We start from the raw sequence: 27,045 nt of genomic DNA on the forward strand, positions 1-27,045 counted from the left end.
ACTAAGAAGGCTGAGGCAGGAGAATTGCTTGAACCCGGGAGGCAGACATTGCAGTGAGCTGAAATCGCGCCACTGCACTCCACCCTGGGTGACAGAGTAAGACGCCGTCTCAAAAAAAAAAAACAAAAACAAAAACTATGGAATGAGGAATACTTGTTGTCACTAAGGAAATTCCTTCAAGAAAGAAAAGCTATCTAAATCATTTCCTTTGTACTATAATACTAATAACAACACTTGGCATGACACAACTATTCATTTATGTAAAAAATATATAGGGTCATCTACTACATGTAAAGTATTGTGATAAGTGGAATGAGAGAAAGCATGAAGAACTTTATGTTTTTGTAGGAGGGATCTGATTTATATTCCAAAACTATAATCCAAAGTTAAAAAAAGACAAATGCTATGAAACAAGTTAAAATAAAGCATTATAGTAGGTCCTAATCTTAAGGGTATGTATAAGGATTATGTTAATATAATTAGTAAAATATTCATTCAAAAACAGTATAGGAATACAATAAAATCTACTATACATATTTACTGGCCTATAGAGAGATGCTTCATTCTGTTACCAATAATTGAACATTAAATTGAAAGTTATACATGTACCCTTCCAGAAGAAAAATTCAAATGCAAGATTTAAAAGCAAGTTTAATCTCTAATTTCACACATGCCAATAAAATCACTGACAATGATGACTTTGGCAAATACTTATAACAAGCATCTACATGACTTTTATGGTTCAATCTCATGACCAGAGAAAAATACAGAGTGATAATAAAATCAGTGGGAAAAAGACTACATTAAAATCCTAGAAACACTTTTAAGAGCTGGCTAAGTCTTTCCAGCTTTACTGAAAAGTATATTTCATTAGCTAACCATTTTGACTCTACTGGATCATCATTCAATGGCTGCATCTAAGTGAACACTGTACCACATAGTTTGCCCTCTTCCTAATACAAAAATTAATTTAGAAGAGTCATCTCTTTCCTTTGTAAAAATAGTGAATTCAAGCCTAAGTTTCTGGGTAATAATTACACACATAAATAACCAAAACATTTCCCTTAATTTGTAAATCACAATATAACTCAAATGAGATAGTAATATTGTTTACTTAACAATACAAAGAAATCTTGAAACAAATTTTGTTAACACATATCTAATAAATAATTTCATTTTTCATGCATATACAGCTATGAAGTTAATAAAATTTGCATACAGGTCAACTTTTTTAAAAATCTACTTAACATATTTAGACTAAATAAAAGGTTATCTGGCATATTAACTCTGGGAATTCATCTTTACCTTTATTAAGATAAACATACACTACTGACACAAGTTTAGAATATTTGAATGCTTCCTTCCACTGAGCTCATCTACACCCAAAATACAATGCCCAAATATTCTAGATCTTCCATACACTTTTTTGAAGTTCTATATTCATTTTTCCTACTTATTGTCACAGATAAAACAGGCGAAATAGCACCATCTGGTGGGCATCACTTTCGTTTTAAAATAATTTTCTACATTTACCTTATGAATACTTCTTTGAAAAAACTGCATAACAATTCTAAATCATTTATAAAGTACTATAAATAGTGAAGTAGCTTGGTTACCAAGAAAAATATATTTGAATATTGAACCAAGATTGCAACATTGCTTTGGTTTTTAATTATTGAGAAGTTAAACATTATTGTAATACTGTAATTATTGTAAAGCTGAAATCTCCTCAGAGCTTAACCTTGTGGTGGTATTAGTTTTTTTTTAAGGTGTCAATTTTTAATACAAAAAAATTTACATTCTTTATATACAGGTAACACATCGATACAGTTCAATGGAGAGAATGAAATGTGAACATAATCTTCAAAAAAGATAGGGTGGTCTTTATTTATGTTTAAAAAAAATTTTTTTTGAGACAGAATCTCACTCAGGCTGGAATGCAGTGTGGCGTGATCTCGGCTCACTGCAACCTCTGACTCCTGGTTCAAGCGATTCCCGTGCCTCAGAGTCCCGAGTAGCTGGGACCACAAGTGCGCACCACCATGCCCAGCTAACTTTTGTATTGTTAGTAGAGACAGGATTTCACCATGTTGCCCAGGCTGGTCTTGAACTCCTCGCCTCAACCTCCCAAAGTGCTGGGATTACAGGCAGGAGCCACTGCGCCCAGCCTTAAAATGTGATTTATTTCGATGTGTCTAAATAAGCAACTGAAATTAGTCCTGAGTACTAACAGTGTGCTGAATAATGGTCAAAATATAAATTAGGCCACAATTTTATGAACTAAAACAGACACATACTACCTATGGAAAGGAATATAAACAAAATCAGAAGAAATAAGATGATGTTACTTAATTTGGTACATTTCATATCAGTGATGCAGGATTTTTCTCGGTCCCTTCATTGGACTTGCAACAAGGGCGACAGTTTACTCACGCCACAGCGCTCAACCCCTTGCAGGAGGGAGCATGTTAGCAACAGAGTGCAGGACCTGGCCGGCTGCTCCAGGAGCCAGCAAGAGAAAGCTCCATGCAGGTCCCACAGCAGCGCCCAGGTGAGGGTGCCCATGACCCCAAAACCCCAGAGAAAGTGTTACAGTGGTCTTTTAGCTCTGCCATCTGTCTGTGTGTGTGTTAACGCTCAGCTGGTCCCTTACCACATTGCGTGGGGCATGGGGTGGCTGCCCTCCGCCGGCGAGGGCAAAGGGCCAGTATGACAGCCTTTTTGGGTACCCGCACTCCGTGGGTTCTGAGTTCTTGTCCAGTATCCAAGAAGAAGGAAGTGATGCAGACACTTGAAGGATGGTAAAGGTGGAGAATTTTACTAAGTGGTGGAAATGGCTCTCAGTGGAGAGGGGAGCTGGAGAGGGGACGGGAAGGGTAGGTGGTCTTCCCCGAAGTATAGCAGTCTCTTCCCTGAAGTCAAGCCATCTCTTTTCCCCAAAGTCTGGCAGAATCTCTCCTCTCTACCTACTGAGTCTGGGGCTTTACAGGCACAGGATGCGGGTGGGGCAGGCCATAGGTAGCTTTGGAAAAGGCAACATTCAATTGGTAAAAAGACATTATTCAGAAAGAACCAATCAGGACAGTGCAGACAAACAGGAATAGAAGTTCTCACTTTGGGCCGCTGGTTTCAAGCTTTTCAGCTTGGAGGTGGGGTGTCACCAGGGACCCACCCCTATTTGCCTATAATTTCTCTGCCTCCTGCTTCTATCATCAGCATTTTAAAGGTGAAATGAAGAAGGAAGGTAAGATCAAATTAATAAAGCCAAACAAAAAGGTTGCATATTTCCCAAATGTACTTTTAATTATCTAAAATAACACACTAAAATATATTTTTCCAATAACTGTTGGTTAATCACATACTGTGTTACCCCATGCTAGGCACTGAGTGTACAATTGAAAACAAACACAAATAAACAAAGATATAAGCCCATTTCATTATGGAACTTACAATGTAACTGTTTTGGTTGTTTTCTTCCCCCAACTGTCTGAACACCTTCCAGATAACAGCAATTCTCCCTTCTAATTATGATGCTTTTTCTTAAAGTAAAGGAATTAAACATCTCAACTTGTACAACTTTTATATTTAAAAAACATGCTTGCCATTAGCATACTTCAAAGAGTTAAAGCAAAGTTCATCTCTGTTTCTTGCCCTAAAATTACGATGTACTCATAAGAACAATATGTTTGGTGGAAAATGTTCATAATATGTTGAAGGCTTTAAAGCAACAGAAACAAGGATAGCTGAACCAGCATATAAGAGAAAATCAAAAACCAAAGGCTGAGGAGGAAGGGAAGGCAGAAATAAGAAGCAAACAGATTTATTTGCAGAACCACCATAAAAACTCAGAAATTTCTAAAGGTATGAGCTGTACGTCTATACTTTAGAAGAGACAGATTAAATAAGAGACTTCTGGGAACAGTAGCATAAGCCTATAGTCCCAACTACTCAGGAGGCTCAGGCAGGAGGATCACTTGAGGCCAAGAGCTGCAGGCTGCTGTGAACTATGATGGCATCACTGCACTCCAGCCTGGGAGACAGAGCAAGGCCTTGTCTCAATCAATCAATTAATCTTGTTTTAAGAGTTTCATCGGCTGGGTGCAATGTCTCACGCCTGTAATCCCAGCACTTTGGGAGGCCGAGGTGGGTGGATCACTTGAGGTCGGGAGTTTGAGACCAGCCTGACCAATATGGTGAAACCCCGTCTCTACTAAAAATACAAAAATTTGCCAGGCATGGTAGCATGTGCCTGTAGTCCCAGCTACTTAGGAGGCTGAGACAAGAGAATTGCTTGAACCCGGGAGGTGGAGGTTGCAGTGAGCTGAGATCACGCCACTGCACTCCAGCCTGGGCAACAGAGAGAGACTCCGTCTCCTCCCACAAAAAAATAGTTTTATTTGGATGTGTCAATATTGGTTCATCAATTGTATCAAATGTACCACTCTGGTGGGGGATGCTGAAAATGGGGGAGACTGTTCATCTGTGAGGGCAGGAGGATTATGGGAAATCTCTGTATCTTTGCTCAATTTTGCTGTGAATGAATCTAAAACAGCTCTAAAAAGTAAACTTTACTAAGAAAAAGTTTAAAATAAAATTCCCACAGATTGACATTACACCGCATGCTAAATCATCTCAGGAATTAAACTTAAATAATGGCTTCTTTTATTCTGCTTTACAAATACTGACAACGGATAATTATTGACAGTGATAATGCTGTCAAACAATATGAATTCCAAATCAGTCTTACTGATAAGTTTTGTTTTATAGTATCAATAAAACATTCCAGATAAAACAAAGAAGATAGTTAACAGACCTATGCCTCCACACCGGAGTTTCCCAGATAGTGAAACCTGAAATCAGCAATAAAAAGAAGTGCTTCATATCATATAATACTAATTTTTCCAAATAACCGACAATGGGTTTTAAAGGTTAAGATGTTACAGTTTTAAAATAAATACTTTTCCCAGGCCCTGACAAAACATGAAAATGCATATAATTTTCAAATATACTTTATAAGACCACAAGTATATAGTGGTCTAAGGTAAGAACAATTAAAAAGTCCCTCAATTATATAAGTTGACAGAAACAGTAACACATTATCACTTACTAGGTTCTCGTCAAATCAGTCAACAAATACAATGGCCTACAAGTCTTAGGAATACAAATGACAGTTTCTACCTCTAAAAAATATTTGCTAATTTCCAAATATTTGATGAAGTTTCCTTTAAAAAACATAATTTTATACTCTGTTAACTCCTGAGAGCATAATTAGGACAAAAAAAGAGAAAGAAATAAGACATACATCATAATAACAGTTTAAAGGGAAAATTTCAGGATCTGGGAGAATGTACTAAAACACACACACAAAATAAAAGGAAAACATTGACAGGCTGACAAATACCTACTTCCCACAAATATTTTGATAGGATTATATATCATCTTTAAGAAATGACAGCATTATTATTGTTATATTACAAGTCTCACACAACAACAAAATGCTGTGCACCAGCCTGGACAACATGGCGAAACCTTGTCTCTGCTAAAAATACAAAAATTAACCAGGTATGGTGTTGCACACCTGTAATCCCAGATACTTGGGAGGCTGATGGACAAGAATCACTTGAACCTGGGAGGTAGAGGTTGCAGTGAGCTGAGATCGTGCCACTACACTCCAGCCTGAGCGACAGAGTGAGACTCTGTCTTAGAGAAAAAAAAAAAAAGCTGTGCGAAGAAATGAAAAGCATAAATATATGCTCACATTTAGATTTATGAAAGTTAAGGCAAGACTTTCTATTTTAAAAGATTTTTACATACAAAGCAAATTGAATTTTTGTGATTTGGTTATTACAAACTGGTTCAAAGATACCTAAATAGAATATTTTATTAATAATTATACCCACTAATATACTAAACATCCTTACATATTGAGTATTAGAACATGACAGCCTATTTTGTTTTTTCCAGAGATTATACAATTTTACTTTTATTGTGTCTTTTTTTTTTTTTTTTTTTGAGACAAGGTCTCACTTTCTCACCCAGGCTGGAGTCCAGTGGCGCAATCATGGCTCACTGCATGCAGACTCAACCTCCCCAGGTCAAGAGATCCTCTCACCTCAGCCTCCTGATAGCTAGTACCAGAGGTACACACTACCATGCCCTGGCTAATTTTCAAATTTTTTGTAGAGAGGGGGCTCTCACTATGTTGCCGAGTCTGGTCTCGAACTGCTGGGCTCAAGTGATCCACTGGCTTCGACCACCCCAAAGTGGTGGGATTATAGGCATGAGCCACTGTGCCTAGCCTATTCTTTCTACAAGGTTGACTGACCCCATAGCCATTGTCTTCATCCAGAGCTAACCAATGTCTCTTTGCATAAGAGATAATACTTTTCATCTAATGGAGATCTAATCTTACCTTTGCTGAGTGACTGAGTAAAACAACTCCAAACATCAAGTAACAATTTATATTACTCCATAACATGTGTTGATAGTTACAGTCGATTATAACTGAATCTAAAATTCTCAGAACTACCAAGCCGTAAAGCAAAAAGAAAAAAAAAATTAGTAACTGCAGGAGAAAAAAGAAACAATATTATATTCAGAAGAAAGTAGAAGTATGACTATCGTCCCCACTGTGATTTCCTAAAACTTTACAGCATCTCTTCTCAGTTAAAAAGTACTCTCTACTAAAAATATGAAAAAATTAGCTGGGCGTGGTGGCTGGCCCCTGTAATCCCAGCTACTCAGGAGGCTGAGGCATAAGTATCATTTGAAACCAGGAGGTGGAGGTCGCAGTGAGCCGAGATCGCGCCACTACACTCCAGCCTGGGACAGAGCGAGACTCTTGTCTAAAAAAAAAAAAATGCACTACCTAAAGTGGCAGTTTTCAATGTATTTGAATGTATTTTTCTATCTTCTTTGGTTTAGAGACAGTAATTTTGTTTGTTTCTTTTTAAAGGTGACCTGCTGGGTTGCTTAGAATAAAACCAAAGAGCCTGAAAATTATGTCAAGGCAAAAAGAAACAGTATTTCCCATGAGACCATAACTTTGCAGGTTTCCTTTCAAGTCTGAGGGTAACACAAATCTTCCATGCTTTAAAATATATTCACTCAATTTTACACATTTTTATATCTTGGTTACTGTCAGGAAATGTGTTTAAAATTCTAAATTTAAAATTTTTAATTTTTTTTTAGTGCACAAGGTAATTAGGAATAATTACGATACCAGAAAATAGTTTTAGAAAACCTCTTACTGAGGCCGTTTCTAAGTCTGGCCCTGGTTCCTGTGTTCCCAGGAAATCTGGCAGGCCATTTCACTTAAACATTGTGAGCAATTCACTATTAGTTGCCAAGTCAACAGCCATTTCCCCGTTGCCAGTGGAGCTCTAATTTTTGTTCAGTTATAAGGAAGCATTTACTTCAGAATACACTAATTAATCATGATAATTCTATTTTCTTTGCCAGTAACTGGTTTAGGAATGTGTGTGTGATGAGAATCTACCAGAGTACTTCTGGGAAACCTTTTCTTGCTATTAAAAAAGAAGATGGGCAGACAGACGGGCGCGGTGGCTCATGCCTGTAATCCTGGCACTTTGGGAGGCTAGGCTTTTATTTTTTTGAGATGGAGTTTCACTCTTGTTGCCCAGGCTGGAGGGCAATGGTGCGATCTTGGCTCACCACAACCTCCACCTCCTGGGTTCAAGCGATTCTCCTGCCTCAGCCTCCCGAGTAGCTGGGATTACAGGCATGCACCACCACACCTGACTAATTTTCTATTCTTAGTAGAGACGGGGTTTCTCCCTGTTGGTCAGGCTGGTCTCGAACTCCCGACCTCAGGTGATCCACCTGCCTCAGTCTCCCAAAGTCCTGGAATTACAGGCGTGAGCCACCATGCCTCGCCCCTTTTAAAGTATTTCTGCTCATTGATGATGCACCCAGTCATCCAAGTGCTCTAATGGAGATGTACAAGGAGATGAATGCTGTTTTCATGGCTGCTAATACAACATTCATTCTGCAACCCCCAAATTAAGGAGTAATTTTGACTTTCAAGTCTTATTATTTAAGAAATATATTTTGCAAGACTATAGCTGCCATAGACAGTGATTCCTCTGATGGATCAGACAAAGTAAAATGAAAACCTCCTGCAACGTATTCATCATTCTAGATGCCATTAAGAACATTCGTGATTCATAGGAGGAGGTCAAAATATCAACATTAACAGGAGTTTGGAAGAAGTGAATTCCAGCCTTCGTGGATGACTTTGAGGGCTTCAAGACTTCAGGGAAGAAGTCACTGCAGATGTGGTAGAAATAGCAAGAGAACTAGAATTGGAAGTGGAGCCTGAAGATGGATACTGAAATGCTACAATCTCATGATAAAACTTGAATGGACAGGGAGTTGCTTCTTATAGACGAGCAAAAAAAGTGGTTTCCTGAGATGGAATGTACTCACGGTGAAGATGCTGTGAACACTGCTGAAATGACAACAAAGGATTCTGAATATTCCATAAACTTAAGTTGATAAAGCAACAGCATGGTTTGAGAGGACTGACTCCAATTTTCCAAGTTCTACTGTGGGTAATATGCTATCAGACAGCATTGCATATTACAGAGAAATTTTTCATGAAAGGAAGGCTCTGACACAGCAAACTTCATTATTGTCTTATTTTAAGAAATTGCCACAGCCACTCCAACCTTCAGCAACCAACATCCTGATCAGTCAGTAGCCATCAACACTGAGGCAAGACTCTCCACCAGCAAAATGATTATAACTTGCTAAAGGCTCAAATGATTGTTAACATTTTCATCCATAAAGTATTTTTATGGATTAAGGAATATACATTTTTATATACAATGTTATTGTATACAATAGATTACATTAAATTAAGGCATATACATTTCTTATACACAATGTTATTGCATACAATAGATTACAGTGTGATATCACCACAACTTTTATATGCACTGGGGAAATACAATCTTCATGTATTTCTCTTTATTGTGATATTCACTTTATTGTGATAGTCTAGAACCAAACCCCCAATATCTCCAAGGTGTGTCTGTATAGGAAAACCAGATTACTATTTAAGTGGTTTATGGATAATGAAGGGTAGATTTGTTATACCAATAAAATTGGCCTATCTATTCTTTAAAGCAATTATCTGATATCAAATTTAGTCAAGGCCAACAAACAAAAATAATAAGAATCATTCTTGAATTTCTTTGTGCCACAATACACACTGTACATCTGTTTGAATAAACTGTATTATATTTTAACAGAATAAAGATGTTTAGTACTAACAAAGGCTTCAAAGATAATTATCCACACAAAATTGTTTAAAAGCCTACTCAAGCATAATCCTAAGAACATCCTTCAATCTACTTAGAAGAAAATACAGTTAAATTTTTAGAAACTGAAAGAGCATATGTACTTCAGTTCTTTCTTATCCTCATTTGTATGTTTTAGTCCCTAGCATTATGGTTGAAATCAGTTCGCTCATTTTTCTAAATTCCATGTTGCAAGTCAATCATATTTCCTCTGCCTTCATGGAGCTTATATTATGTCTGAGAAAACATCTTTGAAGAGCTAATTATACAACTTACAATTTAATATAAAATGGTTTAGGGGAGTGTCTTAGTTTGATTGCTACGGCTTTTAACAGAAACCTGAGATTGGGTAATTTATAAAGGAAAGAAATATTAATATGTTTCTCAGTTCTGAAGGCTGGGAAGTCCTAGAGTATGGTGCCAGCTTCTGCTCAGCAACTTCTTGCTGCATTATCCCATGTCAGAAGGCAAACAGCAAGCAAGTGCTTGAGGGGCCAGACTCACTTTATAACAACCCTCTAGAGATAACTAACCCACTCCTGCATTAATGCACTCATGAAGGTAGAGCCCCATGATCTAATCACCTCTTAAAGGCCTCCAACTCTCATTACTGTTACAATGCCAATTAAATTTCAACATTAGTTTTGGAGGGGACAAACATTCAAACCATAGCAGAAAGAAAGGAGAAAAAGTGGTGGTAAAATAAGTAAGCTCACTCCCACACAGGAAAATTGGAAGTAGACTTTGATAACAAAGGATTTTCCAAAAACAGGATAAACTCATAGAACTCATATATGTGAGCAGGGTGCAGTGGCTCATGCCTGTAATCCTAACACTTTGGGAGGCTGAGGTAGGCAGACCACTTGAGCCCAGGAGCTTGAGACCAGCCTGGGCAACATGGCAAAACCCAATCTCTACTAAAAATACAAAAAGGAGCCAGGCGTGGTGGCTTATGCCTGTAGTCCCAGCTACTTAGGAGGCTGAGGTGGAACGATCACTATGATCAAGCCACTGAACAGTCTAGGAGACAGAGTGAGACCACATCTCAAGAAAAAAAGAAAAAGGAAAATTTTTTTAAACCGTATATGTAAAGCATTTTTTCCTGCAATTCTTTGCTAAATTTCTGGATCTTCCTAAGATTTTCTCTTTGCTCTTTCTACCTGTTGTAGAAGTTTGCTTTTCCCTTCTCTACAAGACAAAAAAAAAAAAAAAAATCACTTATGAACATTTTCCCACCCAAGTCAAACCGGAAAGTTTCAGGAAAAAAAAGGATAATTTCAAGTATCCAGCTAAACTTCAAAATTTATTTTTCCCTTAGGGCTTCCATCAGGCTTTACTCAACACAGACCTACAGACCTAGAAATCACACCTCTCTCTACCCTTCCTAAATAAAAAAGCATTAAGGTTATAGGAATGTTTGAAGAAGAAAGTTTTATTTTGTATATGTTATTAAAACTTTGTGTGTACAAAGTGAAACATTTTTATAAAGGTTACATTTATACTTTTAAAAACCCACTTGCAACTGATTAGAATACAAAGTAAAATTTTACAGGGAAATTTTATAGATCACTTTTCTAAATTATTAGATCACTTTTAGATCACTAAATTCTAAATTATTAGATCAATTTTAGATCACTTTTCTAAATTATTGAAAAAGTCCAGTTGCAATCTTAGTGAAGTTCTACAGAGGGAGCTAGTGTCACAAAGAATAAAGTTATAATACATGAACTTCAAAAAAAGACCTAGTCTGTTGGAAATATCAGATTACAATTCATCAATATGAGCTCACTTTATACTCTAAAGTTTTACCTTAACAATTAGCCAACTCAAAATAAAACACAGTATTACCTACAAACTGTGACATATTTCTAGTGAACCATACTAAAACTTATAAAATATAATTTCATCAAAAATACCTTTAAATACTTTTCAAGTAGATATGTTCATAATCAACAACATCACTCCTCCAAAAAAGTTTTTTAAAAAAGGTTCCTAAGTCACTGAACTTATACAAAATGGAAAGCAATCAAAAAGATCTAAACAGTTCTATCCTTTTCTTATATAAGCCAAGTTACGAAGTCTCTTCCTCATCTGTAAAATGGGAATGATTACAATATCTGCTTCACAGAGTTGCTGTGGGGATTAAATTAGATCATAAAATAATTAAAACAATGCCCTTCTTCCTTGTTCTTTAACATGTATTATTTAATTGTTCAACATTTTCCAAAAATAAATCAACATAGTAAAGTTTTCAAGGTTAGACTGGCTGCTAATAAATACTAAAAGTTCACTCAAGACCCCCAAGTGTATATCGTTCCCAAAAGGTCTGACTCGACCCTTAAGGGGAAATAGTGTTGGCATAACTCTTACATTAAAATCTGCCATAGCTACATTCTCAAAATATTCCTGTTTGTTGTAGACCAAGAAGAAAGAGAATTCATCACACCAGCAGTTTCTCTCTCCATTTCGTTACCCTCAACAAATTTCATCCCATAAATATATCTTGTCAAGTAAATTGCAGTTAAGGATCAATGAACTACACTTTGACTAAAGTGCTCTGAATAAAGTTTCTAGGAAACACCTTATCCTTCCCCCTAAAAATTGATGGGAAAGATCATTATCATTTTTTGTTATTGTTGAAGAGTTTTATGCTAGAAATTCAGAAGCTATACCCAGAGGGATCACTGAACAGACTAAAAGAGAAGTAGGTAATGAAAGAAATCATTTGTTTAATGGACAATGACAGAAAAGCACTAATCTAAACCCAAAATGATATTTGAGGAACTTAAGTTTGGAAGACTAAGTGATTAAACAAAGTTAAGGGATTAAACTGTGTCAAGAAGAAGTACACTTCCCCTAATTTCCTCTCCTATATGGTTTCAGCTTAAGATATCTCACAAGAGAAATTTGCATAAAATTTAGGGGATGCAATTGAAGCAGTAGCCATTTCATTCCAAAGGCAGTCATTGGTTAGAGGCAGGAAGGACAGACACAAAGGTATGGGCAGAACTGTAATCTGTTCTTACTCATCCCCACTCTACCTTACGTCCACAACTACCAGGACCAAGCCTATCACCAGATTTTTCACTAAAGGCCCAAAAAGGTGGTAGTTGCAAAGAGCCTACAACACACGAACCTCCTTCACAGTTTCCCTATTAGCAGAACATGCAATTCATTAACCTACATCAAAAGGCAGTTTAGCGACTTTTCTTTCACATTTTAGGGACCTTAATATCCCTAGTTTTTCTCATGATTGAATAAGGTTTAATTCCTGTAATAAATTCCTTATTTCTTAATATCATAGTGGCATTGAATTCTAACCCAAGACTACAGCCTATGGCAAAACTCATACATAAACTAAGTTTCTTCTAATGCTAAGTCCAGGGCACCATATAGTGCTTCATAAGTAGAAAGTAGCAATTTAAATTAATTCTTTAAGGATTTTAAGATTTTACCACCAATAACATACATTTTTCATTCACCTATCATTCATGAATATAAGACCATGTTTAACCACAAAATTATTCCTTATAGGCCAGGCGCGGTGGCTCACACCTGTAATCCCAGCACTTTGGGAGGCCAAGGCGGGTGGATCACGAGGTCAGGAGTTCGAGACTAGCCTCACCAATACAGTGAAACCCTGCCTCTACTAAAAATAGAAAAATCAGCCAGGTGTGGCAGCGTGCGCCTATAGTCCCAGCTACTTGGGAGGCTGAGGCAGGAGAATGGCGTGAACCCGGGAGGTGGAGCTTGCAGTGAGCCGAGATTGTGCTACTGCACTTCAGCCTGGGTGACAGAGCGAGACTCTGTCTCAAAAAAAAAAAAAAAAAAAAAAATCATTATAATGAGTTACCTTCCTTGATGACAGTGTTAATTATTTTCTGTTTTTTTTGGGGGGGGGGAGCGGGGGGGGGGTTGGTTGTTTGTTTTTTGAGACAGGTTCTCACTCTATTGCCCAGGCTGGAGTGCAGTTGTGCAATCTTTGCTCACTGCAGCTTCAACTTCCTGGGCTCAAGCAATCCTCTCACCTCAGCCTCCTGAGTAGCTGGGACTACAGGTGAGTGCCACCATGCTCAGCTAATTTTTTTTATACTTTTAGTAGAGACAGGGTTTCGCCACGTTGCCAAGGCTGGTTTCAAACTCCTGAGCTCAACTGATCCACCTGCCTCAGCCTCCCAAAATGCTGGGAATACAGGCGTGAGCTACCACACTCGGCCAATTATTTTCTTTTAAGCAACAAAATATTTAAGCAAATCTTTCCAAAGTTTTATAATCCAGGTATAAAAATTTCTTAGAAGTTATGAGATCCTAGAATTTTACAGTAAGATCTCAATCAAAAGTTCATCAAAAGAGGTGAACTCAGATCTCAATTGGTTGAGAATCATTTGTAGATTATGTATAAGCCTGAAATGACCTCAATCAACACTAGTTTTGGATCCTTACAGAAGTAACCTGACCACCTGACCGTATCAGTAAAAGAAAAAAAAAACAAAAAACAAAAAAAAGGAGCAAAGAAACCTAACACAGATTTAGTACTTACTCCTGGAGATGCAACCTTATAAGCACAAATGGTAACGCTTATTACAACGAACTATTTAAACCTTAGTTTAAAAAGCAATACAGTGAAAAGGTTACCTTACAAACATTATGACTACATACAAAAATAAACTTTAAAAAAAACTTTTCTTGGCCAGGCACGGTGGCTCACACCTGTAATCCCAGCCCTTTGGGAGGCCAAGGCAGACATACCACTTGAGACCAGGAGTTCAAGACCAGCCTGGACAACATGGCAAGAGCCCATCTCTACAAAAAATACAAAAATTTGCCAGGTGTGGTGGTGCACACTGGTAGTTCCGGATACTCAGGAGGCTGATGGGAGGATCGCTTAAGCCCACAAGGTCAAGGCTGCAAGTGAGTCATGATCATGCCACTGCACTCCAACCTGGGCAACAGAGTTAGACCTTGACTCAAAAAAAAAAAAAAACTTTTCTTACATGAGAGGCATTTATAGCTCAGGATAAAATTTCCAGCGAAAATATCATACATAGAAAGAGGCTGATGTGTTCTAGAGAAAAGGGCTCCAGTGATGACAAAGTTGCTAATGATGAAGATTCTGAATAAGACTGTTCAAAGAAATGGGAAGGAAAAAGAAAAAACTAATTCTATTTAACATAATATGTGGTTGTAAAATGTATACATTTGACTTACTCCATGAGCACACCTAAGAGCTTTTGTATCAAGCTTGACCAAACAGCTTTGTGTTGCATCCTCTCCTTAGAAGAATGTAAAGTGCCTTGTATTTGGAAGTAATTAATTCTCTTCAACTCACTCAATATTGGTTATAGGTCTGAAGTGATTTCCAAAACCAAAACACAATACTGTGAAACTGATTTAATTAACTACTGAGTTCTCTGTGATCAGTTACCAAGTCTTGCAACGGATATTAATCCCTTTAAAAAAAAAAAAAATTACTGGCGGCCAGGCGCGGTGGCTCACGCCTATAATCCCAGCACTTTGGGAGGCTGAGGCAGGTGGATCACCTGAGGTCAGGAGTTTGAGACCAGCCTGACCAATATGGTGAAACCCTGTCTCTACTAAAAATATAAAAATTAGCCAGGCGTGGTGGCAGGCACCTGTAGTCCCAGCTACTCAGGAGGCTGAGGCAGGGGAATCACTTGAACCCGGGAGGCGGAGATTGCAGTGAGCCAAGATCGCGCCACTGTACTCCAGCCTGGCAACAGTGTGAGACTCTGTCTCAAAAAACAAAAAAAAAAAAGTTACTGGCTGGGTGCAGAAGATCATGCCTGTAATCACAACACTTTGGGAGCAGAGGCAGGAGGATTGCTTGAGGTCAGGAGTTTGAGACCAACCTGAGCAATATAAGGAGACCTCATCTTTAAAAACAAGACTGTAGTGAGCCATGATCACCAACAGTTTTCTAGCCTGGGTGACAAAGTGAGACCCTGTTTCAAAAAAAAAAAAGACTATATACTTAGAGAACTGCTTGGTGTGACAAAAACAGCACTTAAATGGGACTCAGGAGATTTGGTTTCTGGTCTAGTACTGTCCTTAAGTAGCAATGTAAACTATAGCAAGTCATTTTATCAATGTTACTCTCACCTTATTCATGATAAAATATGGATATTGGTTCAAGGGTTCATTTCTAGAATCAAAATACTATAATTTTAAAGATACAAAAAAAACTGGGCTCTGAGAATAGTATCATAAAAATGTTTATGATATTTTTAAAACTGTACCTTATTTATGAACACTAAAAAAAATTAAGCATTTAACCTTGCTGTCGGTCCTAGCTCTTTATTTCAATTTTGGCTTTTTGCTTCACAGGATTTTTTTCTATTAGCTTTATAGATATCCAGTTCTTAGATCATTCTTACCAAAAAAAAAAAAAAAAAAAAAAGATTCTTTTAACAGGGTCTCATTCTGTCACCCAGGCTGGAGCACAGTGGCACAGATCATAGCTCACTGTAGCCTGGACCTCCTGGTCTCAAGCAATCCTCCCACCTCAGTCTCCCAAATAGCTGGGACTACAGGCACGCACCACCGCATCTGGCTACTTTTGTTAACTTTTTGTAGAGACAAGAGTCTCACTATGTTGTCCAGGCTGGTCTCCAACTGGTAGACTCAAGCAGTCCTCCTGCCTCAGCCTCCCAAAGTGCTGGGATTATAGGCACAAGCCCAGTCTATGATCTTGATGATTTCAAAGAACTGCTAAGTCACAGCATTAACAATTAATTTAAGAGCATACCATACCGTGCGCGGTGGCTCACGCCCGTAATCCCAGCACTTTGGGAGGCCAAGACGGGCAGATCCGAGGTCAGGAGATCAAGACCATCCTGGCTAACACGGCGAAACCCATTCTCTACTAGGAATACAAAAAATTTGCCAGGCGTGATGGTGGGCGCCTGTAGTCCCAGCTACTCTGGAGGCTGAGGCAGAGCTTGCAGTGAGCCGAGATCACGCCACTGCACTCCAGCCTGGGCGACAGAGCGAGACTCCGTCTCACAAAAAAAAAAAAAAAAAAAAAAAAGCATACCAGATGTTATTGTCTCTAACTTCCCTGACATATCCCTAAACATTCCATTTAAATACTTATAACTTTCCTGCTGGTTTGGAAATTGACACTATTCACTAAGAAATTACATTTTTATACTGCACCAAAGATCATATCCTGAGCACGTCCTAATACCCTTGAAGGTTCATGCCTATTGCATAATTTATTTATTTTCTTCCATCTCATCATAATCCTAAATTGGCAAGCATTTAAATATCACAATATAATTAACTTTTATAAGACAACATTTAAAAATTTAAGGGGTTATTCTGACAAAATAATTTAATTTTTGACATTAAAAAATCACAATGGAATTCATTCACTATCAGAAGGGAAAATACACTTCATATTTAGAACAGTATACACTGCTTACAAAAGTTCACTGTTTACCTTGGTAGCTATCTTAAAAAGCCAAGTAAATAAATGTGAATCCCTTTTAAAGAGATTTTCCCCTTGCCTTATAGCAAACAAAAAAAATCTTCAGATATCAGGTTACTCTGTGTTAAGTAGTATGGATACTTCTGAATTTATTTATATTTGCATTTGGAATTCACCCCTAACTCCAGACGACTTTTAACTTTCCTTACCTAAATCTTTATGATCAGATCCCAAAATCCAAGGTAATACAAAATTTATATATTCATAAAATAGATATTCATGGAAACAAAATGGTTCTATTTTCGATAACTGCAGATGTGTCCAAAGATTTTGAAAAGCCACTATTGGAGAGTAAGATTCCATTTATAAAATAAAATCAGTATCTTTTACTTTTTCTTAAACCACTTTATTGAGGTATAATTGACATATAAAAAGCTGCACACTATCTTTTCTTTAATGCCTAGCACAGTGGAAAGTAGGTGAAAAAATAGTAAAATAGTGATGTTTTCTTAATTTATTTTAAATTATTCCATTTATAAAACTAAAACTGAAAAAAACTAGAAAGCTGATGAAACCAGTTCATTACTGGATCATGTACAGAACAAAGTATAAATCCTATAGTTTTAGATAAATCACATCACAACTTGAATTGCTCAGCTTTCTCTACTTAAAATCATCCCCCAAGGTCTTCAGTATGTAGAATAATGAAAAACAGGAACTTGAAAAAAACCACTTTGCTTAGAAAAACAAGTGTCACTGCTGACCAATATTTCCCTGTTTTCCCATGCCAATCTTCCTCAGACAGAGAAACAAGTATACTCGTGAAGCATCAGTAACTAAGTGTATAAGAAATCTGAATCACAAAATTTCAGGAACTAAAAATGTTTTAATGAAAACATACTTAATATTCATTAATATCAAGATAATTAGAACTATCATTGTACTCTCTTATTGGTATTCTTTTTTTATTTTTTTAAAGGCAAGGTCTCACTCTGTTGTCCAGTCCAGAACTCAGTGGAATGATCATGGTTCACTGCAGCCTTGATCTCCTGGGCCCAAGAGATCCTCCTGCCTCAGCTTCCTGCGCAGCTGGGACCACAGGCACACACCACCTTATCAGGCTAATTTTTTTTTTTTTCTTTTTTTTGAGATAGAGTCTCGCCCTGTCACCCAGGCTGGAGTGCAGTAGCGTGATCTGGGCTCACTGCAACCTTTGCCTCCCAGATTCAAGCAATTCTCCTGCCTCAGCCTCCTGAGTAGCTGGGATTACAGGCACCCACAACCATGCCTGGCTAATTTTTGTATTTTTAGTAGAGACACGGTTTCACCATCTTTGCCAGGCTGGTCTCGAACTCCTGACCTCAGATGATCCACCCACCTCGGCCTCCCAAAGTGCTGGGATTACAGGCGTGAGCCACTGTGCCCGGCCTTTTTTAAGTTTTTTGTAGAGATGGGGTCTCACTATGTTTCCCAGGCTGGTTTTGTACTCCTGGCCTCAAGCAATCCTTCCACCTCAGCCTCTCAAAGTGTTGGGATTACACGTGTGAACCACCATGCCAGGCCACGCTTTATTTATTAATATCAAGATAATTAGAGCTATCACTGTACTCTCTTATTGGTACTCTTATAGAATTAGGGTTAATTTTCAAAGAGCAGGTCAATGTGATGGTGCCAACACATTTTTACAATTTTATAATGAATCAAGCTTTAACAGACTGCAATTAAGAAGTTGTAATAATGTTTTATGAGAATACAGCATGGAATTACTGATTAGATAATAAAATTTTGTTTTATATCCATATCTCTTATGTTGTTTAAAGCTTGGTCTTGAACACAAAAAGATTTTTTTGCTTTTAATACAGCAGGTGAGTTGTTATACACTCCTTAGCAGACTCTAACTTCCATGACCACCACTCTACTAAGATTTTGGCTATTTGAGTTGCAAAGACACAAATGAGATTATTTATAAACAGCTTTCATAATTCATGAAATTCATTAATTCAATAACTGTTTAATTTTTTTAAATTAATACTCTGCTTTTATGGCGCCATATTCAACTGAAAGTTTTCTTTGGTATGTAGGTCAAAAACTACAAGGAAGAGAGCCAGCAGCCAAAAATATCAAGACCATCAACTAATGACAAATCAAACGAGTGGCAATACTTAGCAATAATAGAACAAATAAACAACAGAATGTTAATCTGCAAAAATAAAAAGGAATTAACTGATATATGCAACAACACTGATGAATTTCAAAAACACAGTGAGTGACAGAAGCCTTATACAAAATAGGACATATATGACTCAGTTTATAAGAAATTTTAGAACAGGTGAAACCAAAAAAAAAAAAACTTTGAAATATAAAACTCTAGTTAATGGTATATGTGTGGAAATATTTAGAGAGAAGCATATTGATGTCTACAATTTACTTCGAAATGCATCCAAAAAACAGATGAAGTAATGCATGAACAGAAGAATAAACAGATAAAACAAGTGCAGTAATATGTTAATGATAAAACCTTGGTGGTAAATATATGGGTGAACACATAACATATGTTTAAAACTTTTCATAATAAAATGTAGGGACTGGGCACGGTGGCTCAAGCCTGTAATAATCCCAGCACTTTGGGAGGCTGAGGTGGGTGGATCACTTGAGGTCAGGAATTTGAGACCAGCCTGGCCAACATGGCGAAACCCCATCTCTTCTAAAATACAAAAATTAGCTGGGCATGGTGGCAGGTGCCTGTAATCCCTGCTACTCGGGAGGCTGAGGCAGGAGAATCGCTTGAACCCAGGAGGCAGAGGTTGCAGTGAGCCAAGATCATGCCACTACACTCCAGCCTGGGTGACGGAGCAAGACTCTGTCTCAAAAAAAAAAAAAAAAAAAAAGTAAGAAAAAAGTATCAGTTGGCCAAGTTATACCCATAGAGATGAATTATATCTTGGACAGTTAAAAAACTTTCAAATGAATTAAAACATTAAAATGGGTTACATATTAAATAACATATTCTTTAAAAGCAGATTTCTGGTATTTTTAATATTGGTCATAGTCTAAGGACTAAAGGAACTTTTAAGGCTCACCAACTACTTAATTCCCAAAGCAAAAGAAGCTCTGTTACCAAACCTATAAATAATAATCAACCAATGCTACAGTAACAATCACCAGCCCTCACTGACTATACTAGGAAATAAAGAAACAGCAAAAAAATTTCTTGACAATATATGTATTTGAGAACCCACTATGGAGATTATACTCAAATAAGGATAGGCCAAATATAAAAATACTGATGAAAGGTTAGCATAATAGTGGAATGTGTAAAAGGTAAGAATGCATAAGAAAATCCTTTCCCTGAACATTCGTCCTGCTATTTTATAATTAACAATTTATATGTTATCTTAAATAGGAGAGAAGAAAATAATTTACAAAAGGTTCAAGACAGTTTTTAAAAAGCAGTTTAAAAGTACTTGGAAAAAAATTATTACTTAATCTCAAGAAAAAAATAATAGTCTTGAAGTCCTCTACGAAAAAAAATTACTGTCCCTATAAATGAGTACAAGTGAAGGTTACATTAAACTAAACCAAGAGAGACCTGAGTTAGATGTGAAAATAAAATGTCTTCAGCCAGGCATAGTGGCTCACACCTGTAATCCCAGCACTTTGGGAGGCCAAGGCAGGCGGATCACCTGAGGTCAGGAGTTTGAGACCAGCCTGGCCAACGTGGCAAAACCCCATCTCTACTTAAAATACAAAAATTAGCCAGGCGTGGTGGCAGGCACCTGTAATCCCAGCTACTTGGGAGGCTAAGGCAGGAGAATTGCCTGAACCCTGGAATGAGAGGTTGCAATGAGCCGAGATTGTGCCTCCAGCCTGGGCAGCAGAACAAGACTCTGTCTCAAAAAAATAAAAATAAAATAAAATAAAGTGTTTTACCTTGTACCAAACAACTGACATTTACTTTTCCACAAACCAGTGACAGAAACAAAATTATATTTCTCCATCATTATCATGAAGGTGGGTGATCCACCAGAGTAAGACCCAAAAATTAACAGTAACAATTTATTTTTATTTTTTACTTTTTTCTGGTAAAGCAGTCAGAAAGAAAATAGGAACAATTTAATATTTCATCTGGAAAGAGAAAATGACATGACATATTTCCCAATAAGACTTTAGTCTAGATGATGGAATACAACACTACGTCTTTTAATGTGAATACAGGAGAAATTATGTCCTGTGTAAACTTTACGTAGTGTAAATTATATAGTGTAGGTTATCATAATTCTGTTAGGATTAAGGTCATAGTGTTAATTATACTTTGTCATTATATAATTTTGAAAATCAGATAATTTACATATACATATATCAAGTTCATAGACAGAGTAAACTATTTACAACCAATGGTTTAATGCACTTACAGTTCCTTGTGTTTGTCTTCAGCCAAGATTTGGTCATTTGGTTTCAGAGAATACCTATATAACAGAAACGAAAATTACATTCTTCATACACACACAGTATCAACGTAAGTTAGCTGACCTCTTCAAAACAAGCACTCCAACACTGTTATAGGTCTCTGACTTAATTGATAAAACACCAAGAATGCCCAAGTAGACGGTTTTTTGCTGTTCTATTAGTCATTTCCAGGAACACCGCTCCAGGAACTAAAAGGAGATCACCTTAACCATGCTTTGAAGATCTTCAATATTCTTCTGTAGCAAATCATCTGTAATGTCACACTTATTCAGCAGTTCAAAACTGATGCAACAACTACAACATTAAGTATTTTAGACTTCACAAATAATATGTAAATCATTCATTAAATGTATAGTAATCATATACTGTGAACCAGGCTATGTACTAAGTAGCATGACACAGGAGGGAAAGTAAAGCTTTGGAGGGTTTTTGTGTGTTTTTGTTTGTTTGTTTGTTTGTTTTTTGAGATAGAGTCTCACTCTGTCACCAAGGCTGGAGTGCAATGGCACGATCTTGACTTAGTGCAACCTGTTCAAGCGATTCTCCTGTCTCAGCCTCCTCAGAAGCTGGGATTACAGGCACGCACCACCATGCCCAGCTAATTTTTGTATTTTTAGTAGAGAAGGGGTTTCAACATATTGGCCAGGCTGCTCTGGAACTCCTGACCACAAGTGATCCAACCACCTCAGCCTCCCAAAGTGCTGGGATTACTGGCATGAGCCACCGTACCTGGCCTCAAGTTTTGGAGTTTTTGATTGACCATTTACTAGCTAAGTGACCATAGGCAAGTACTCTACATCTTTAAGTCTCAGTTTCTCTGGTCATAAAATACAGGTTGCTATAAATATTAGATCAGGGATCTTTCACAGTACCATATATTTATACTGCTGAAGGTAAACAGACTTTCTGAAGGGTACACAGAAATAGATAAACAACACTGGACAATTCCCAGGTCTTCAGTTCTCATTCATACTCAACCCTTTCATAAAATTTAAAATTAATCTGCCTGAAAATGGATCATAGGTCCATTTGAAAGGTCATGTTGATTTTCCTCTCCGGTCTCCTCTTTCACAAGTACCTTTAAACCCACTGCTATGGTTTGAATGTTTGACCCCCCTCAAATCTCATGTTGAAATTTAATCCCCAATGGGGCAATATTGAGAGGTGGGGCCTTAAAGAAGTAATTGGATCATGAGAGCTCTACCTTCATAAATGGATTAATCCATTCATGGATTAATGGGTTATCATGGGAGGGGAGCTGGTGGCTTTAAAAGAAGAGAAGAGACCTGAGCTACCATATTAGCAGGTTCAGGCCCCTTGCCATATGATACCCTGCACCACCTCAGGAATCTGTAGAGTCACTATCAGCAAGAAGGTTCTCACCAAGTGCAGCCCTTTGACCTTGGACTTCTCAACCTCCATAACTGTAAGAAATAAATTCCTTTTCTTACAAAATACCCAGTTTCAGGTATTCTAAGTAAGAGAAAATGGCCTAAAATTCACTTTTTATTAATATAAAAAGGATGACATACTCCTCACCTATTCTGAATGAAATTATACACTATTGTATTGCCTGAGTATAAAAACCTTTTAAGTGTTAAACAAGGAATGATTCATATTTTGTCTGCAAAACTTTTTTTTTTTTTTTTTGAGACAGAGTTTCACTCTGTCACCCAGGCTGAAGTACAGTGGCACAATCCCGGCTCACCGCAACCTCTGCCTGCTGGGTTCAAGCAATTCTCGTGCCTCAGCCCCCAAAATAGCTGGGACTACAGGCATGCACCCCCACGCCCGGCTAATTTTCGTACTTTAAGTAGAAACGAAGTTTCACCATGTTGGCCAGGCTGGTCACGAACTCCTCACCTCAAGTGATCTGCCCACCTTGTCCTCCCAAAGTACTGGGATTACAGGCGTGAGCCACTGCACCCAGCCTATTTTCTTCTGTTTAATAATTTAGCAACATTTTGAAGGCAGAGAAGGAGAAAAAAAAATTTTTTAATAAATAAAAAATAATTTAGCAACATTTTAATACATTTGTTATTTTACTTTGTGCTAATTACAATTTAATGACTAAGAGATATTTTAAATTTTACATTTTGGCTGGCTGCAAAGACATATAATAGGGTAATCAATATGCATGAAAGACTGTAATGCATAAAAATATACTACCTTCATAATGTATGCATGTTACAGGCAAAATATAACTTATGCATAAAATACATCATATAAGAATAGAATCTGGTGTGAAAAGTATAACAGAAATGCAAATTCAAGGCAGAAAGGACTATAAAATTTTTAAACGTCAAAAAAGGAAGCTGTTTATGTATTTTTATAAATGAATAAAAGGGGTATCAAATCACAATGGTATTTAGAGTCCACTAAAAAGAGTGATTTAGGCCAGGCGTGGTGGCTCACGCCTGTAATCCCAGCACTTTGGGAGGCCGAGGCAGGCGGATCACGAGGTCAGGAGATCGAGACCATCCTGGTTAACACGGTGAAACCCGGTCTCTACTAAAAAAATAGAAAAAAAATAGCCAGGCATTGTAGTGGGCGCCTGTAGTCCCTATACTCGGGAGGCTGAGGCAGGAGAATGGGGTGAACCCAGGAGGCGGAGCTTGCAGTGAGCCGAGATCGAGCCACTGCACTCTAGCCTGGGTGACAGAGCAAGACTCCGTCTCAAAAAGAAAAAAAAAAGTGATTTATCAGTATTATATAAAGTTATTAAAAATCATTAGCTGGGCACAGTGGCTCATGCTTATAATCCCAGCACTTTGGGCGGCCAAGGCAGGTGGATCACTTGAGATCAGGAGTTCAAGACCAACCTGGCCAACACAGCGAAACTCCATCTCCACTAAAAATACAAAAATTAGCCAGGCGTGGTGGCAGGCGCCTGTGGTCCCAGCTACTGGGGAGGCTGAGGCAGGAGAATCACTTGAACCTGGGAGATGGAGGTTGTAGTGAGCCAAGATTGTGCCACTGTACTCCAGCCTAGGCAGCAGGGCCTACTTTCAACTTAGTAGAAAGCTATAACTCAACTTCCCACTATGCCTTTCATAGAATGATGCAAAGCACAGCCTATATTTTGGATGTTTTGTTTCCTAATGGCATAGATAGGTATTCTTTTATAATCAATTCTTACCATGAACATAGTTCCTAAAAATCAGAGACAACAAAATGGTACAGTGGTAGTCCTCAACATTTTTTTCTGCCCTAAATTACTGGAGAAAAATGACATACACTCCAAAGAACAGAAGACGGGGAAGCAAGAGGGAGCACAGGGAAGTAGCCTGCCTCTTTATTCTGCCTCTAGCCCCTACAAAGAGAACCACTGAGTGAAAAAAATCACTAGATACAAATCAAAAAACCTGCAATATCATCCTGATTCTGACATTAACTTGTTTTCTGAACTGGACAAGCCACTTAATTTCTCTAATAAGGATAAAACTCCCTATGTCACAGGGTTGCTATCCAGATCAAATAACATTACACAAAAAGTGTCCAGCGCATTATTTAACAATTATGATAAATACTCATCCCTGCCCCCTCTTCTTGGAATCTTCTACCCCTATAAAATGAAGAATTCAATTAGCTCAAAAAGGGAGGAAAGGGCACTTTTAAATGTTGACAACTTTTATAAGAGCCTTTTATTGAGGCTGAAACAAACACTTTTTATTCAAATGTGCTGCTCCTCTGAAGACCAGCATAGCACAGAACTTAGTGCCTTGAAAGGCGCAGGTACAGACTGTGAAGTTCCGAAATAGGACAGTCATAAGAGGGGTCCCATGCCTAATGTTGCACAGTTAATGTCAAGTTAAGATGTGGTACATAGCAGATGACAATAAAATATTCTATAAATACTTGGAACTAAAATTGCTTCCAAGAATTAAATCAGTAAAATTTCTATAAATCTACAAATATTGCCACATAGTCCAAAGAATCCCAACAGTATCAAGTAAAGTTTTACAGAATTGGTAAAACCAATCAGGTAGACAGTGTGGATGTGGCAAGATTTTAAACAACATATTTAATTGGCTCTTCCAATTTTAAAAAAAGTTGATTAAAATATATTAGAAAGGAAGAGAATGGGGGGACAAAACCATTAATCACTACAACAATGTTTGAGACTAAAGCTGGACTGAAATTTAAGAAGCTTATAAAGAAATAGATTAAGAGTAAATCACAGGGTTAGAATAAAAAAGCAAAAAGTTACAAGGTTTATGAAAATAATATTTTTAAATCTCATTAGCAAAGTAAATGAGGATTAAAACTCAATTAGAGAAAGCTGAAAGAATCAAACTAGATTTAAACCTAAATACCTAAAATAGAACTACACTCTTTGTATTCTTAATTTTTCTTATGCTTTTTATTTTAAAAATTTTATTGATAATTGTTCAAAATGACTAGCCACATATTTTTATTAAAGGACATTTTTAAATTTGGAATTGGAAGATATTTATATCACTGCTTAGCTCTTGGGTCACATCAACAAAACCGGCCCATGTTATATCAACCTCCCATTTATTTGCTAATACATTTTATTTCTGGCTTTTGTCTCCATATTTGCACTGTGATTTGCCTGGCAGAGGGCGCCACTGACATCCCATTCAAATACAGGGGACCCTTTTAGGCATTACTTTACTAGATATCTCTGTTGCATCAGGTATTATTGACTATTCTTATATAAACTCATCATACTTCATCAGAGCTTGTCTTAGTTCTGCTTTTTCTTAATCTCAGTCTATACTCATTCTTTATCTATCCATCTATTAAATGTTCTAGCTTCCAGCCCACTTCTTTTACTTTTTACTCTTTTTTTTTTTAGAAAGTTTCATCTACTGGTTGCTTTAAATACCACCCACATAATAATAAAAATAGTGCTAGTAATAGCTACCATTTATTGAATAATATTGCGTCAAACTATGTAAAATTAAATACAATTAAAGAGTCCAGGCGAGGCACTGTAGCTCACATGTGTAATCCCGGCACTTTGAGAGAATGAGGTGAGAGGATTCCAAGACCAGCCTAGGCAACATAGTGAGACCCATCTCTAAAAAATAAATTTTTTTTAAATTAGCTGGGCATGGTAGGGCACATGCCTGTAGTCCCAGCTACTCAGGAGGCTGAGGTAAGAGAATTGCTTAAGCCTGGGAGGCTACAGGGAGGCATGACAGCACCACTCACTGCACTCCAGAATGGGCAACACAGCAAGACCCTGTCACCAAAAACAAAAGGAGTCCAGCCATGACTCTTCTACCCGCCAAAAAACATAAATCCAACTGTCTCCTGAATATGCCTGCCTGGATATCACAGTTATCTCAAGCTTGAACAAAACTCAATTCAATCTTTCAAGCCCCTCTTCCATATCCTCCTCCTATACTCCCTAACTCATTTGTAAATATCACCATCAGTCACCAAAACCAAAAATTCAAATGTTATCTCTAACTCCTTTGCCCTCTTCATTAAATCAATCAAGTCTTACCTTGATAACACGAAAGTATTATTGCACTCTCTCCCAACCATTCTATCATAACTAAAGTGATCAAGTCATCATCTCGCAACGGGTTTATCACTATAGCCTCCTCAAATCTATTGATCCACTACAGACAAAGCAATTCACATAATCCTAAAATATGAATCCAACCATGTCATCTGCCTGCTTAAATCTCTCAAGTGCTCTCCACTGCCAATAATAGAGGCATGAGAGATTTCAAGCTCCTCAGTAGCCAATAATATTAGCTAACATATGCCAAACATACAAATAATCTCATTCAATCCTCACAAGAACCCTAATATCCTTATTTTACT

At 37.4% G+C, this 27,045-nt stretch overlaps 1 protein-coding gene across 4 annotated transcripts in view; it reads right to left on the reverse strand.

Moving 5' to 3' along the window:
• Positions 1-27,045, reverse strand: part of ADK (adenosine kinase) — a 570,201-nt gene that overhangs the window by 481,656 nt on the left and 61,500 nt on the right. For all 4 annotated transcript variants that reach the window (XM_054503670.2, XM_054503668.2, XM_054503669.2 and 1 more), the window contains exon 3: positions 21,186-21,239. In XM_054503670.2, coding sequence (XP_054359645.1) covers positions 21,186-21,239 — 54 coding nt within the window. The remainder of the gene's footprint in view (positions 1-21,185; positions 21,240-27,045) is intronic.

This window comes from Pongo pygmaeus, chromosome 8 (assembly GCF_028885625.2).
Source record: "Pongo pygmaeus isolate AG05252 chromosome 8, NHGRI_mPonPyg2-v2.0_pri, whole genome shotgun sequence".
Classification (NCBI taxonomy): domain Eukaryota; kingdom Metazoa; phylum Chordata; class Mammalia; order Primates; family Hominidae; genus Pongo; species Pongo pygmaeus.